This window comes from Beta vulgaris, chromosome 6 (assembly GCF_026745355.1).
Source record: "Beta vulgaris subsp. vulgaris cultivar EL10 chromosome 6, EL10.2, whole genome shotgun sequence".
NCBI lineage: Eukaryota > Viridiplantae > Streptophyta > Magnoliopsida > Caryophyllales > Amaranthaceae > Beta > Beta vulgaris.
The window spans coordinates 26,992,511-27,008,940 of record NC_079207.1 but is presented as its reverse complement, the minus strand read 5'-3'; the positions used below and the strand labels follow the sequence as shown (position 1 = coordinate 27,008,940).

The 16,430-nt window shown below is 36.9% G+C and overlaps 1 protein-coding gene across 1 annotated transcript; it reads right to left on the bottom strand.

The window, feature by feature from the left end:
- Positions 1–14,533: 14,533 nt before the first annotated feature.
- On the bottom strand, positions 14,534–16,430 carry LOC104896368 (aspartyl protease family protein 2). Its single transcript, XM_010683115.4, has one exon. The coding sequence runs from the start codon at positions 16,130–16,132 to the stop codon at positions 14,726–14,728; it is 1,407 nt and encodes a 468-aa protein (XP_010681417.2). The 5' UTR covers positions 16,133–16,430; the 3' UTR covers positions 14,534–14,725.

Sequence of the window (16,430 nt, the reverse complement as noted above, 5' to 3'; positions counted from 1 at the left end):
CCAAGAGCAACAAAAAGTTTAGATGCTGAGTAGAGTAGTGAAAGAAGGCACAATATATCACATTCTTCAACATACCACCCTTATATTCATTTGTCTCCATATCTTCTTCAGAAATCAATTATAACTTATATTTATAGTCCATCGGTTTTTAAGAAAAAATTGAAATACTTGTCAATCAATTTTATGGTATACTAGGTATTATCATTTTGACCATTGATATATTAGTATAAGAAGTTGATACATACCTTAAAAATATATTTGAAATGATCTAACCGGATTCTTTGTGGTAATGTTTTTATACATATTAGTTTGTGAGATAATGTGAAATATGTGAAATCTATAATGAAGTACTCCCTCTGTTTTTTTTTATCTTTCTCACTTGGAATCTTAGCACTATTCATACTTGGAGAGAATCTTCTCAATTTTTTTCAATTTATAAGAAAAATATAGTCATGTGGGTCTTGTTTGATTCGTCTCAATTAGTACATTATTAATATTCAATCGTTATAATTTTTACTAATATATAATGAAAGATATTTAAGCTCAAAGAAGTGCATTGGAAGATGTGCACAAGAAAGTGAGAATGATAAAAAAAAATAGAGGGAGTATATAAGAACTAATGTTTAACAAATTATCATGATTCTTCTGTTAAATCATTTCCAAGCTTCTGTTTTACTCTTCCTCTGTTACTGATTTTGATGAAGAATTGCTCCTTATTGCTCCTTCATTGTTAATGCTAGCTAATGATGATTCTTTAATGATGGAACCTAAGCTATTAAAACGTGGGAGTGAAATGGAATCTGTGATAGCTAATAATCATGATCATGGGACTAGGGGAATTTAGTTGTAGAATTAAGATCAATTTTTTCATGGGTTTGATTGTGGATTCTTAAAGATTAAGCCGGAAAAACTTGTCTCTAGTTAGGTGTAAAATGTAAACTAATAATTTGGTAAACTGATTTTGTATTGTCCAGCTCGTAGAGTGATGCACTATTCTGAATTTTATCTGACATATATACGATAAGTACAGGGATATTTTAAAAGGGAAGGTGTTTAGAAAAGCTACTAAGTTATATTTCCATTTGTGTTGTGTCTCTTTTCTAGTTGGCAATATTTAATATCTTATATACCAAGCTATACTACTAATGAGAGGCAATACTTATGTGCTTGTTGTCTTTTACTTTCTTTTCTGCTTTAACTTAGTCATGCAGGTACAAAAGTGCATAAAGAAATAACTCACCTGATATAAGTATATTATATAAGTATATTCTTGGGGTTTCTAGGTTTTAACTGACATGTTATTTGAGGTTAATTATTTGCTAACACTTGGATTTGGATTTGGATTTTGTCGTAGGTAGTATGCCAACAATTGGGGTTTGTGTAATGATCCTTCGTGTTGTCTCCTCTTCTGCGTCATTGACAACAATCTTGCACACTACACATAGTCCTGACATATTGGGAAGGTAAATTATTAGATTCTTTTTAATATTCATGCTTCGTTTATAATTTTAAACCATAGGTATTCTCCCTTTATGAAATTAGATACTTTATTATCTTATTATAAGAAAACATTACATTTGTTTGTTGAGAATACAATGGCGCCTTGTAAGGAATGGATGAAACTTTCCCGAGATGATCATTTGAATGTTGCATATGAAATAGGTGTTGAAAACTTTTTAAAATATGCATTTGAAAAGTCGGGAGAAATAGAAAAGATTAAATGTCCTTGTGTAAAATGCTTAAATGCATCATTTCAATCTCTAAATATGGTCAAAGATCACTTATTAACTTATGGAATCATCGAGGGTTATACATTTTGGTATCACCATGGAATAAGAGTTGGGGAGGATACCTTTGAATCACAATCTAGCGAAGAAGTAGGAGATGATGAGTTACTAGATGATGATAACAAAAATGAGATGGATACAATACTTAGCGATTTTTTTCCTAATTGTAGTGGTTTTGCTGAAAATGACTCCTTCAGTGAATTACGGGCTGAAGATCCGAATTATGATGCTAAGAAATTTTTAGATTGTTTATGATATGCAAAAGCCATTATTTGAAGGTTCTAAGTCCTCAAGATTGTCACAATTGTTAACTTGCTTCATATTAAAACTCTTGGGAGGTGGAGTAATGACTCATTACTATGTTATTGCAATACTTGAAAGATCATTTGTTACAAAGGACTCAACCTTCCTACTTCCTATTATGATGCAAAAAAAGACCACTAGATTTGGGCCTTTCATATAAAAAGATTGATGCTTGTGTTAATGATTGTATGTTGTTTTGGAAAGATGATGAACAATTAGAATATTGCAAAATTTGCAATGCTTCTAGGTGGAAGCAAGGTAGAATAGTGGGGAAATTAGAATGAAGAAATGTAAAAGAATACCTGAAAAGGTCCTCCGATATTTTCCGCTTAAGCCAAGACTTCAACATTTGTTCATGTGCTCTAAGACAGCTCATCATATGAGATGGCATCATGAAAGGTCTGTCGAAGATGGGTTATTGAGCACCCGCAGATGGGAAAGCATGGCAATTTTGATGAGAAAAATGTAACTTTTTTTCGAATCTCGTAATGTTAGGTTAGGGCTTATAAGTGATGGATTTAATCCCTTTCTAATGTTGCAAACCGTATAGTATTTGGCCTGTGATGCTAGTTCCATACAATTTGCCTCCTTCGATGTGTATGAAACCTTCTAGTATGCTATTGTTAATGCTTATACCTGGTCCAAAGGGTCCTGGCGATGCTATTGATGTATATTTGCAGCCTTTGATAGAAGAGCTTAAAGAGTTATGGGAAGTTGGTGTTGAAACATATTATGCATCAAAAAAAGAAAATTTTAAAATGCATGCGGCTTTGCTGCAAACTATCAATGATTTTCCTGCTTATGGAATGTTATCGGGATGGAGTACAAGGGAAGAGAGCATGTCCTTGTTGTCATAAAGAAACTTCTTATATGTGGTTGCCTAACTGTTTTAAGCATGTCTATATGCGTCATCGACGCTTTCTTCCTATTAATCACCCATGGCGAAGGAAGAAAGATGTTTTTGAAAAGAAAGAAAAAGGAGAGGCACCTAAGCCTTTATAGGAGGAAGTTCTTGAACAAGTTAGAGATCTTGAAGGTATATGTTTGTCCAAAGATCCATAAGAAGACGATAGTGTACATAAGATCAGAGGCGATAATTGGAATAAGAAAAGTATTTCTTTGAGTTACCTTATTGGAAAACACTTTATTACGGCATAATTTAGATGTAATGCACATTGAAAAGAACATATGTGATATTATTCTGGGAACCATCATGAACATTAAAGGACAAACTAAAGACACAACTAATTCTCGTTTTGATATGAAGGGATTAGGTATAATGCCAAAGCTACATCCTATTTCAAAGGGTGACAAAATTGAATTGCCCCTCCCCCGCGCCATACACACTATCTAAGAGTCAAAAAGAGATACTGTGTCGTTTTTTAAAGAGTTGAAAGTTCGATGGTATTCTTCTAATATTTCTCGATGTGTAAATGTAAAAGATTGTAAGATTTCAGGATTGAAGAGTCATGATTGCCATGTCCTGCTACAAAGCATACTTCCTCTTGTGATTCGCGATCTTTTGGTGAAAGATGTATCTGAGCCTTTAGTTGAGCTATGTCAGTTTTTCGGTGTGCTCTGTGCTAGATAAAACCAACAATCTAGACGTATATGAAAGAAAGCAGGCTCACATCTATGCTTTAAAGAATTGCACTGAAGTTGACCCATTCTATAAGTGAGTAGTTAGAATATTTGTTTGATGTTTTAGTTTTTTTTATTTATTTTTAACTAATTACTGTCCAACATAGAGAATATACTGAAATGATAGACATGAAGGAGTTGAACTTTCCCAACATCAACGAGATGTGAACTTTGTGAATCGGTTTAGAAAAAAATAAGTTTCATTTTCGGACAAGTTTTTTTTGACTTTGAAATTTGAAATTTCATTTTGATCGTTATTATGTGATTTTCCAGGTTGAAAAGTTGGAGAACAAAAAGCATGTCCTTATTGGGAAGAATTTCTATTTTACACGTGGTCCTAATACGTTCTAGGTCTTTTAGTGGTTATGTCACTAAGGGATTTAGGTTTCATACATTACACCGTGATAGAAACTTGAGAACACAATATAGTGGAGTAGTGGTGTTGGGTGATACTGGTGAGGAAAAAGAGGCCTTAGACTTTTATGGGGCATTGACAGAAGTAATCACAGTAGAGTATTTGGGGGGTAATTACTTTGTATTTTTCCGGTGTGATTGGTATGATGTGCTTGATTCTAAGAAAGGAATTAATGTGGACAAATTTGGGTATGTTAGTGTTGATACACCGGAACCTCAAACAGATGAACCCTTTGTGCTACGTAGCCAAGTGTCACAAGTGTTCTATGGAACAAATATTGTAAAAAAAGGTAACTGGCATGTTGCAGTTAAGACAAAACCTCGAGTTACATATGAGTTGGCAGTGGAGAAAGACAATGATTCTCAAAGCATGGAAATCTTAGATGATGCCGAGGATGCGTATCAAGAACGTGAATCTTTTGGCTTTGTTGCATCTGCATCGACATACACGCATAACGAGATGAATGATGAACATATGGTTGACATGGAACCTGAGATTGTTGAGATAGTTGATGTTGTGGTAGTGAAGAAATGAAAGAGAAAAACTTAGAGATCCTTAAAATATTATTGTTTTAAGATAGATTATTATTAGATTGCAATATTTCTTTTTTTTTTTTTGAACAAAATAATATCTAAATAGTGTTTGTGAAGGTTATGTTTGTTGCTTAGAAATAGTGGACAAGGGCTAATGTTGAAATAATTTATTAGTTCTTGCCTATATATTGGTGCTGAAAGTACTACTTGCTAAAATAAAATTGCACAACTTTGAGATTTTAGTGTTAATGAACTGGTAAATCAATGGAATTTAATAAGTACTACTTTCTTTATTTTTGCATTGTATTAATAATATGTATCTAAGTGTTATTGGCCATATTGGTTAGGCTCCTGTGCTGTCTAGGGGAATTGCACACTCAATTTATGCTGCTGGTAGCCTGGTAAGTGATTTAACGTGTTTGATGTGGCTTATTATTTCAGCGTCACGACTGAGGTAGATGTTTCATCATGTCTCTAACTAGTTCAATATATACTTAATCAGGCTTCTCTTAGCTACTCCAGCGGCTTATTCTTCTGATTTGAGTTCCATGTTGTCATTGACCAAGAGTTCCATCCCTCTGGTTTCAGTCGTCCAGGTTAGATTTTCTACCCTTCTCTCCTGGTAGTTGTCCATGTTTCAATTGCACAGGTACTCAATGTTTCATTCTATGGATTTAGTATTATTCGGAAACAATACTAATATGAGATTTATGATTGGATTTTTATGAGTGATAAACTATTATGAAGGGCCTTGAACTGAACTTAATTATGTTATATTCTTGATTTGGAAAGAGGGTGAGGGTCATGACTAGTATTTTCTCACAATTATTGATTATTTTTGGGGTTTAGGTTAAGTTTGTTGCTTTGAGTTACCTTGACTGTAAAATGAGGGTTTTTAAAGTAAGTGTGTTTAGTAGGTTATGAACAAAGAGGATTTTATCCATATGAAGTTCAGACTTTGTGTCCGCTTACTTATTAGCTCCTTGATTATAGTTTTTGTTTTATAACCAGCAAAGTCTCTACAATGTCAACCTTCATTGGAGTTGGGAAAATGGCATTAATTGTGATTTAGGGCATGGACTTCCGAGTTTTGATTGAAAGTATAATCTAAACTAACAGGGGAGTGTGTACAGGGGCTGTAGGAGGGTGTGTGTGTGCAGGCTGCAGGAAACGGGGGTGTGTGTGTGTGCAGGGGCTGCGGGAAAGGGGTGTGTGTATAGGGGAGTGTGTACAGGGGCTATAGGAGGGGTGTGTGTGCAGGGGCTGCGGGAAAGGGGTGTGTGTACAGGGGCTATAGGAGGGGGTATGTTTGCATGGGCTGCGGGAAAGGGGTCTGTGTGTGCAGGGGCTGCAGGAAAGGGGTCTGTGTGTGCAGGGGCTGCGGGAAAGGGGTGTGTGTACAGGGGCTATAGGAGGGGGGTGTGTGTGTAGGGCCTGCGGGAAAATTCCACGATAGACGAGATCAAGACAAACGTGGAGAACGGGGTTATCACTGTGAAATCAGTGGCTACCTCCTACATCACTAAAGGTGCAATCTGCTTTTGGTGTGTCATAGTAGCAAATAGCAATGTTGCATACTTGCATCAGTGCATGTGTACGAATAATGAATGAGCAGCCTAAAAGCAAAGATGTGATGATGATAATAATAATAATAGAATGAATTACCTTTTTAATTCCAATCATGCTCAACCTGTCATCAATTCCAACAGCAAGAACCGCATCAACAACCATTTGTGCAAAGAAATCTTTTTCTCCACCTAGAAGCTTTGAGCTGAGTGAAGTTGTTGCACACTTGGCTAATAAGCTTTTCTTTTCTTCCAAACTATGTCCTTCAATGTTGGTAGCCAATATTTTTCTTCCGAAAATTCACCAGCTAGTATAACAAATGTTGTGGTACCATCACCCACCTGCACGTTACACGTGATACAAGCACATAAATTCTCCAAATCCTGAAACCAAAAAATTAATGCACAACCTATTGACCATATACACCAGCACTTTACATCCCTCTATGGTCAGTCCAACTGATCCTGCATAAATATAGTATGAGATTAGTTATATATAATGAGGTCACAAATTATTAGCAGACAAAAACAACCGCATCAATTCCAGTAGCTGTACGAACCTGGTCTGATGTCCAGAGAGTGAGGTTGTCCCTAAGAAGTTGCATTTTCTATACCAATGCATGTTCAATCTGGCCTCCATTTGCAACTTTATTTAACTCATAATCATAATTTAACGTCTTTATCACAGAGCACTTAACAAGGAAGCCATGAATCATGGAAGTATAAGCAAGCAACAACAATGCAATGAAATGACTCAGAATCCTACAAAAACAGAAAAAGAGATAAAGTTGTAAAATATTTGGTGCGTTAAGCTGATAAGGAAGCAGGAAATTTCTAATTTTTTGGATTAGTTTTGTTATTTGGACTATGGTTGTAAATCTTGGATCCGGTTGTGATCCCAAATTTTATTTCTTGACATGCCACTAACCAAAAGTAATACATGGACAGGTTAAGTTTTCGTGTACGTCATAATGACACTAGGTGGGAAGAAGAACATATTTCTGGCACCTGGAATACTTGGTAAAAACCGTGGCAAAGGACTAAAAGCTACATTATTTTCGAGTGTGAATGCAAACCCCCTTCTTCGTCCACTTTAGGTGAAACAGTTACTTCCCCTAGGGTCACAAACCATGTACATGTTACTTCCTTACTTCAAATTTAAATGTAACTAATGCAAGCCAAATGAACCAAGGACTACTAATGAGGAAATGGAAAAGGAGCTTACTTCCGTTCCTTCAACTTTATCTCTTGATGAGGAGATGACCATGATGATTTCTTACAAAGATCCATCAATAATGATGCAATTAGTAAGTTTCTTGATCAAAGTTCTTCACAAGATGCCTTGAGGATCAGGAGGAAGGTATGAAATTAACTTTGAACATCAAACTGTTTAATATTCAAGCTTTAATTCTTTATATCCCATTAATGATTTTTTGTTGCTTTATGGAAGTATCCACCCTACTGTTAGGAAGAGAAATAGGAGACCAGATGCAAAGCCAAGGGGTGTTAACAAGTGCAAGAAAGTGGGAAATCTTAAAGAAGGTGAGAAATTAGAGGTGAATTTTTATAACAGTGGTCCAGTTGGAGACAACCATAAGGAAATGACAAGGCACATGGGCAAAATTATTCGAGATCGCTTAATTTGTCCAGTTAGAGTGCATTCATGGAACGAGATAGATGATAGTGCAAAGGAGCATATGTGGCAATTAGTTGTGGTAATGCTAACTTGACCTTTATATGGCATATACAGTAATTGCATACACAACTTCGTTTTCATTAATTTGTATTCCAAATTTTTTCTTTTGCAGAACAAATTTGTAGGAAATGACTTTGAATTGGACCGTACAATAACCCTCTGCCATTTGAAAAGATTGTGGCGAAACTGGAGAGGGATCTTGATGCAGAATTCAATAATCAAAAAAGGTGGTCTGGAAAATGCATTAAAAGAAACGCCGAATGATCTAACAAAGGAGGATTGGGAGTGGTTGGTGAAAGAGCATTTTACAAGTTCCAATTTCAAATATGTCATTTTCTTAATATTTAGCAATTTAGTATGTCATTTTTGTAACGATTAACAACTCTTTTCCTTAATAGAGGTTTAATTACTAAGATATACTTTGTGGTTGTAGAAAGTTAGTTCTAGAAATTCCGGAAATAGAGGAAATTTAACAATGCCTCATCGCACTGGTAGCATGCCATTCAGACAAGTAATTTGGGATGATACGGTAAGATTTTTAATTTATAGTCTTTTCTTTATATAATGCTCGTTTGATGGTTTGATTATTTTATATGAAGGGAGGTAAAGAAGGGAAGGAACCGCTTCCAATATCAGCTGTTTTTAAGAGGACAAGGAAAAGAAAATCTGGAAATTTAGATGAAGACGAGGATGGCAAATATGTATGTAATATTTTCACAAATGTTCTAAAATTTCCAAAATAATGTTTATGTGAGCTCACAATAAACTTTTCTTTTTTGTGTTTTATTATTTTAGAATGAGATAGTTAACGTTAAGAAAGAGAATCCATCCCTATCACACTTTGAAGTTGTCGAAAATGCTTTGGGGAACAAGATCGTGGTAGCGTTGTTTGCTTTGGTTTTGGTGTAACAGCTAAAGAAGTAAGAGGGCCTTTACCTAGTAGAGTTGAACTTATGGCACGTATCCAAGAGAAGGAACGAGAAAATATTGATCTTAACAAAAAAAAAATAGATGAAATAAAGGAGGACTACGGCAAAAAGATGAATGATATGGCAAAACAATTAAGCATGTTAATGGAAGCTTGTTCAACGAACTAGTGGTCGGGACCAAGATATGCATAATGTTTCAGGTGACTAATTTATAAGCTCCTTCATTCATTTTAATATCAGCTTGTTGGTGACTAATTTACTAATTCATTTCTGTATAGTAGCTCCCATTCCCCAAAGAATAAAATTTAACAAATTATAACAAAGCACTCAATGAGATAATTCAGATAAATATGCGAGACTTACTGTAGTAGCACTAAACAGAATAGCCTACCTTCCAAAACTTAATGGTCTTATCATTGGTAGACAAAATAAACAGTGCATTGTTAGCAGTTTGGCACCATCTCTGATTTTGTTGATTTTCTCCTCTATTTCCAAACTCTTTAGGTAGTCGAACTGATCGAAAAGAAAAACAAACTCTTCATCAACTGTGAAAAAAATCACTATGATACTAAGTTTATTTTGCTGTTATTGTAAATAATTTGGTTGGAACTTTATATGGTCCTCCATGATTGTGTAGGTAACATAATTCCTTTTGTGAAAAGCAGGTTTTATAAATAGCTTCTTTATGGTTCATAGCTCATGGTGCTTTCCCAGTTTCCCTAGCTACTAGCTAGTCACTCAAAGTTATAAACTTATAACACATCATTATAGTTCTTTCCTATTTCTTGTCTGGTTTTTGTAGTTTGCACTTCTCCCAAATAATAATACAAGCTACAAGTAAGCAAGCTGTCAAGAGCATCAAATAGAGGTTCTAAAGAGGTTGGCAGTAGAAAAGTGCACTATATATTTCACAAGAGCTTATGCCATGGAACTAAATTTAATAATGTCAAACCGGAAGGTACCAAAAGCTGATGAGGAGAAACATGCAACATCTAGCAAATTATTTTACTCACCAGACCAAGCAGGTGGCCAACAATAATCTAGCAAATTTTATCAGTTTGGTTGGGCGCTCATTTGTTTGAATATGTTGTAAAAAAAAAGACATTGGAATGTCATTGTCAACCTTGATTACTTCCTTCCATTTCTTAATGCCTCTATCATATTTTATTACTTATTAGACATTAGTAGGATGTTTAGTAATTATTTGAGGTAGTCTTTCTAAAACAAGTTGCAGAGAGCGATTATGGTTGTCTTTTATGTGTTAAAAGTTTATACATTGTATTTTATAATTTGTTACGTTTTGTTTTAGGGGATTAGCAGCGAGGCGACTCGTGATTGGGCGAAACTAATAGTAGCAATGACATGTGGAGGAGATCCTTACGTGAAGCTTGAGTTGGAGTATGGACTAACATTGCGAGTTATGACATTTTCTACAATGTGGAAGAACTACAATAGTTATGGTTTTTTTAGCTTGTGAAACTTTTGACAGATTCTCTAGACTTTTTTATCGTATTGAACCATTGGCTAAAATTGTAGATACTTTTGTTATTGGTACTTGTGTTTCGACATCTATGTACTTATGAGTTATGTTTTATCACGATACTCAGAGTGTGGTATATGGTTTACAGGTAAATATAGTGAATGCAAAACAAGAATGGTTGCAAAATTTAACAATTTGGTCCGGCAAAAAATGAAATAAATGCCGTCATAAAAAGGTGCTGTAAAAATCATTTAATAAAAGAACACCGACAAGAATTATGGTGTTAAAATGTGTTGCAAGAAATGCATGAAAAATAGTTGCGACAAGAAATATGGTCGTTAGTGGTGTAATAAAATAGTTTCAAGAGTATAATTGCGACCGGAAATTAGTCGTAGTTAGGTGAACAATGACTTCCAAAAATGAGATTTACGACAAGAAATTCTGGTTGTAAAAAGAATCATTTGAATTTCAAAAACTGAATTGCGACCGGTAATCTCGTCGCAGATACAAAACGTTTTGTGACAAGCTTTTCGCCTCATCGTAAATACTCAATGACGACGACCCATTAGAACTGGTCGTAATATTTTTTTGCGACGGAGCCTTTTACGACCGTGGACGACGGTACGGTAATCTCGTCGTAAAAGGCTTCTGCGACGAGAAATAGCTCATTAACAACAGGATTTCCCGTCGTTGATGAGGGTTATTCCTGTAGTGTTCAAAAGTAATATGTAGAATCAGGATCATACTTTATTTTGGTATATTAAAATATTTAAGAAAGGAAATTCAATGTGAATGATCCAATTTATTTTCAACTTTTGAAAAGGTTCTCATAATAATCTAAACTCTGATTTTTTTGCATCACTAATACATTTTGGATATATTGTATGTATTAGAAAATTGAAGAGTTTATATTATTTCGATAAGATAGTCATCGAGCTTGGATGTTTTCCAAAATAATTAAAAGTGTAATTATTATAATATGATGGGTAAAAGTTGGGGTTATTTAGAATTTACTTTTCTAAAAAAGAAATGAAGAAAATACTCTATAAATATACTTACAACTAAAAAAAAACTAGAAAGTAGAGCTGCCTGGTTCAAACAGGAAAAAAAAGAAGTGGAATTGTATAGAAAGAAATGAAAAGTAGTAAATTGAAAAGTAAACCATTGTCAAGACTCAAGACATTGCGATCAAAACAAAAGAATGAGGGAAAACAGACAAAAAAAACATGGATAAAGAAAACAAAAAGCCTTCCATGGGAGTCGAACCCACGCTCAAAGAATAATCAATGAAGATTTGCGACCCAACAGACCACTACACCAAAGATTAAAATAGTGATACAATGCGGTGTAGGAAACATATAAGGGTTTTCCTATTTCGATTTTTCGCCGATTTTTCTTTTCTTTTTCCTTCAGATTTTCGTGGGTTCAATTGAACCCACCCTGAATCCGCCCCCTATGTGATGAAGAATATGAAACTGGAGGTAGTAACAAGAGAGAGTGATGATCTCTTTTCAGAAACTTTGTAGAGTTTCACTTTTTAATTAATTTCAATTTTTCTTCACAATTTATTTTTCTTTCTGGACTACCTATCCTTCTAAGTTATGATAATAATAATCCTATATCATGTTTTGCACTCGACTCTTGATACAATCTTGAGGAATTTTTTTGAACGGTTGGTTTCATATAATCGATTTTTTCACCATAAACTTCAGATAAATTTAAAAATCTACCATATACTCGCAAGTTTCAAATATTCACCATATACACTTGAGTTTAAGAAAAATTTCACCATTGCCCTTTTCCTAACGGAAGTTAACTCACTATTTCCCATTATTTACGACTTTGCCACTATTAACCAAATTACTGCTAATCATTAAAAAGAATAAAAAAATCTCGGTTATTTCACCAAATACCCCTAATAAAATTTTTTTTCACCAAATACCCCAATTTTTTACAAAATTCACCAGATGCCCCTAACTTTTAAAAATATTCACCGAATACCCCAAAAGTTGATGGACGTTAGTCTCCGTTAGTGTTTATTAACAAGTTTGCCCTAAGTCAACCTAATTAGTCGTAAGTCAACCTAATTAACCCTAAATTAACATAATTAACCCTAACTAATTCTAACCCTCTCTCTCTCCTAACCCACACTCCCACCACCAACCCACCACCAACCCCGGCACCACCAGCCCCCTCCCTTTCCCGGCAGCTCCCCTCCCCTCACCTCCCTCGCGCCTCCCCTCCCCCTTCTTCCCTTGCGCCTCCCCCCCTCCTCCACTGTCGTCGGCCCACCAGCAGTAACCGCCTCCCCTCGCGCACCTCCTCCCTGTGCCTTCTCCTCTTCTTTGCGTCTACTAACACACCTAGATCAACAAAATCAACACCCACATTGATTCGATTCAACACCCAGCTTTGCGTCTTTGGCGGAGGAGAGGTAACGACATACCGAATGGGTGGGGGGGTCGGCATTCGAAGGGGTTGGGGAGGAGGGGGGATTATGGCTGGGAGTGGTGGGGATGGGGAGGCGCGGCTGAGAGCGAGGGAGTGGGAGGGGGAGGGTGGAGCTGCGGGGGAGGGGACTGGTAGCTGGTGGGCTGGGGTTGTTGGGGGTGGTGGGTTAGGTGAGAGAAAGAGGAGGTTAGGGTTACTTAGGTTTTTAGGATTTTTAGGTTAATCAGAGTTTTTTAGGGTTAATTAGGGTTAATTAACACTAGTGACTAACGGAGTTAACCACCTTTAGTCATTAAGGGCATTATTTGTCATTTTTTAAAAAAATTGGGGTATCTGGTGAATATTTTTAAAAGTTAGGGGTATCTGGTGAATTTTGAAAAAAGTTGGGGAATTTGGTGAATAAATTTTTTCTCCCGGGTATTTGGTGAAAAAATCGAAAAAATCTCCATCTCTCTCCTCCACTATCAACACTGACTAACCAATGTCATATTGGTACTCGTCTTGTTGGGCTTCTCGATATTCGTGCCCCTAAATGGTCGTTGATGACATCCTTATTTTTTTCTAAAAAGTCGTTTTAGTGTTGAAATTAGCCGTTTAAAATCGTCTCAGGTTGTATGCTCAAAATACCATTGTATTGGTACTCGTTTTGATGGACTTCTCAAAATTCATGCTCTTCAAGAGTCGTCGTTGGCGTTTGTTTTTTTTAAAAAAAGTCGGTGAAAATCGACCGTTTAAGATCGTACCGGGAATCGCGCTCAGAATATGGTCGTACTGATATTCGTTTTGATTGGCTTCTCGAACTTCGTGCCCTTTAAGGTTCGTGGGTGGCGTCATTTTTTTTCAAAAAAGTCGTTTCGGCTGTGAAATCAACCGTTTAAAATCGCATCAAGAAGCATGTCCAGATGTTTGTCGTATTGGTGCTCGTTTCAATAGGATTCTCGAGGTTTGTGCCCTTTAAAGATCGTCGGTGGCGTTCATATTAAAAAAAAAAGTCGTTTTGATGGTGAGATATATAGTTTCACTTATTAAGGTTACTAAGTTAGGGTTAAGGGTATTAGGGTTAGGGGGTTAGGTGAATTAGGCTACTAGGGTGAGGGGTTGGAGTGTAGAGAGGCTTACTTAGTTTAATATTGGTAATGTTGTAAATAATGCAACATCAACTTAGCATCCGTTAGGAAAAAGAGTAGTTGGTGAAATTTGTAAAAATTGAGCAGTATATGGTGAGTATATCTGAAATATTAGGGGTATAAGGTGAATTTTCCAATTTGTCAGGGGTAGATGGTGAATAAACCGTTGTATAATAGCAAATATATATGCCTAAAGTTGAAGCAACAAGAAATTTTGCATATTTAAAAAGTTTTTTTTTCGGCAAGTTCGATCAAAGGCCTGACTTTGTCTTCAAGATTATTTCTACCTCTACCACCATCTACACTTGACTCCAAAATTTCAAAATTACTATATAAGTTGCTATGAAATTATAGGACATACATATTAAAAAGAAAGAAATCTGAAACCGTGCATATTCTCAACAATATTAAGGAATACAAAGATAATCAAGATCAAAGAGACAATTAGATGAGATAATTCTTGAATTGGTAAACAAACAGAAACAAAATGTGATAATTGCAGCCATCCGAGCAAAAATATCAAAAGTGAGAGGTGGTAGTTTAGTGAAGGACCACCTCGAATTCAATTTTCTAATCAATTTTACACATTAATAATTTGAAATATAATGAACAAATATGATGTTTAATATTGCAACTATAGAAACATGGGTTACAAAGAAGTACATTATCTAATACGAATCTCAAATTGTAAAAAGGAAAACACACAACACGTTGAATTGAATGCTCTTTAAATTGAATGAAAAAAAAATGTTGTGATGTACAAAATCCCAACTCGAGTGAGTGGACTCGAGTAAGACATCATGAAGGTGGCCCCCCATCACAACCGTTCCGTGAATACAAAAGCCGTGAACTATCATTATCGAACTCAAACAAGAACCCCTGCTGCATAAGATTACCAATCACAGAAAATCCTGACGGCGACATAACGGCTTGCAATGCAAGGCACTTCACGTCCTCCGCCACGTCTATAAAATAATTACGTGGTGGCGGGTCGAAAACCGATTCACCAATTAATAAGAAGCTCATCTTTGGAAAACTTGGACGATTAACCCCCGACACGTTAAAGCACACGTCAAACTGCTGAGTAAACTCACTGAGTCTAGGCAACTTCACTTGTTGCCTCATTACCGTTAGGATTTGACGGTAAGCGGGCTCGGGAACATAGGTCAATGTAGTTCCTGAGTCAATAACTGTACCGCCGTTACCAAAATCGTCAAGGGCCCACACTGAAGGGTTTATAGGTAATTTTATACCATCAATAATCACGCATTGGATACCAATGTAGTAAAAAGTTGGCGAGACTTCACTCCTAATAAGTGGAGTCGACCGCACGTGATAACTACCAGAAACGACGTCGTGGCCGCCACCAATCATGAGGTAGCTAGTTGGAGGAGGAGAGAGAGTGTAATCCATAAGACAGTAAGAGAATTTGTTCCCGAATCGTTTCCCTAATTGGGCTGTAAACGAGATAGGCCCACGGCCCAAACCCATAACACCACTCGCCCCTTCAAAACCAGTATCCGAAACAGCAGGACCCGACTCGTCAAACCCGCACCCGAAGCTCACTCTGGGGACCCGAACCACCTTACCGGAGCTGGAGTTAAACGATGTCGTTTCTCGGGAGAAGATTCCCGAGGTTGAGGAGCCGTCAGCGTAAGAGTAGTCATACCAGCAGGAGGAGTGGGCCCGGCGGTGAGGGCGAGGACAGTGATTTGAATCGGGCGAGTGAGGGACGAGTTGACACAGTGAGTCGTAGCAGTGAGTGGGGCGAAAGGAGAGAGAATGGCGGGGGAAGAAAGCTGAGGAAGGCGGGTGAGTGGAGAAGCATGTGGGGCCGCGGCAGGCGGAGCATTTTAGCCAAGTGAGATCGCTGCCGGTGTCGGCAACGAGGAGGAGGTTTTGCGGTGGAGTTCCGATGGAGATTGCGGCGAAGTATTGGCCGGAGCCAATGGCGGCGCCGGAGATTAGGGGGGATTTGACGGAATAATTTTGGCGGTGTTGATGGTGGTGGTGGTGGAGAGAGAGAATGCGGTGGTTGTCGAGGAAGACTAGCTGAGAAGGGGTTGTAGAGGGTATAATGCGGATGAGTTCGAGTTTGAGGTAGTCGTGGTATGAGGCAGTGGTGTTGTGGGTGGCGGAAAGAGGTGGAAGGAAGTAGAAAAGGAGGAAGAGCAGAAAGATTGAAAGGGAAAGGTGATAATGCATGTTGTGAATTGTGATGTTAATAGATATGGGTGATAGATTTTGAGGAAGATATGGTTGGAAAGAAGTATGGGAGGATTAATTAACGAGGACTAGGAGTGTTGGATTTCTATGGTTGGGAGTTGTAGCCTTGAAGGGGGGTTTAGGAGGGGGTGTAATGTAATGAAATACAGTTACAAATAATTGAAACTTGAAAGAGATGTATGTGCATTGTGTGGCCGTGTGGGCCGGTGGTTCTGGTTGGTGCCAAAATAATCGAATGCAGATCTTTGGTCTGTAGAGGGTAGAACCAAATTTACTT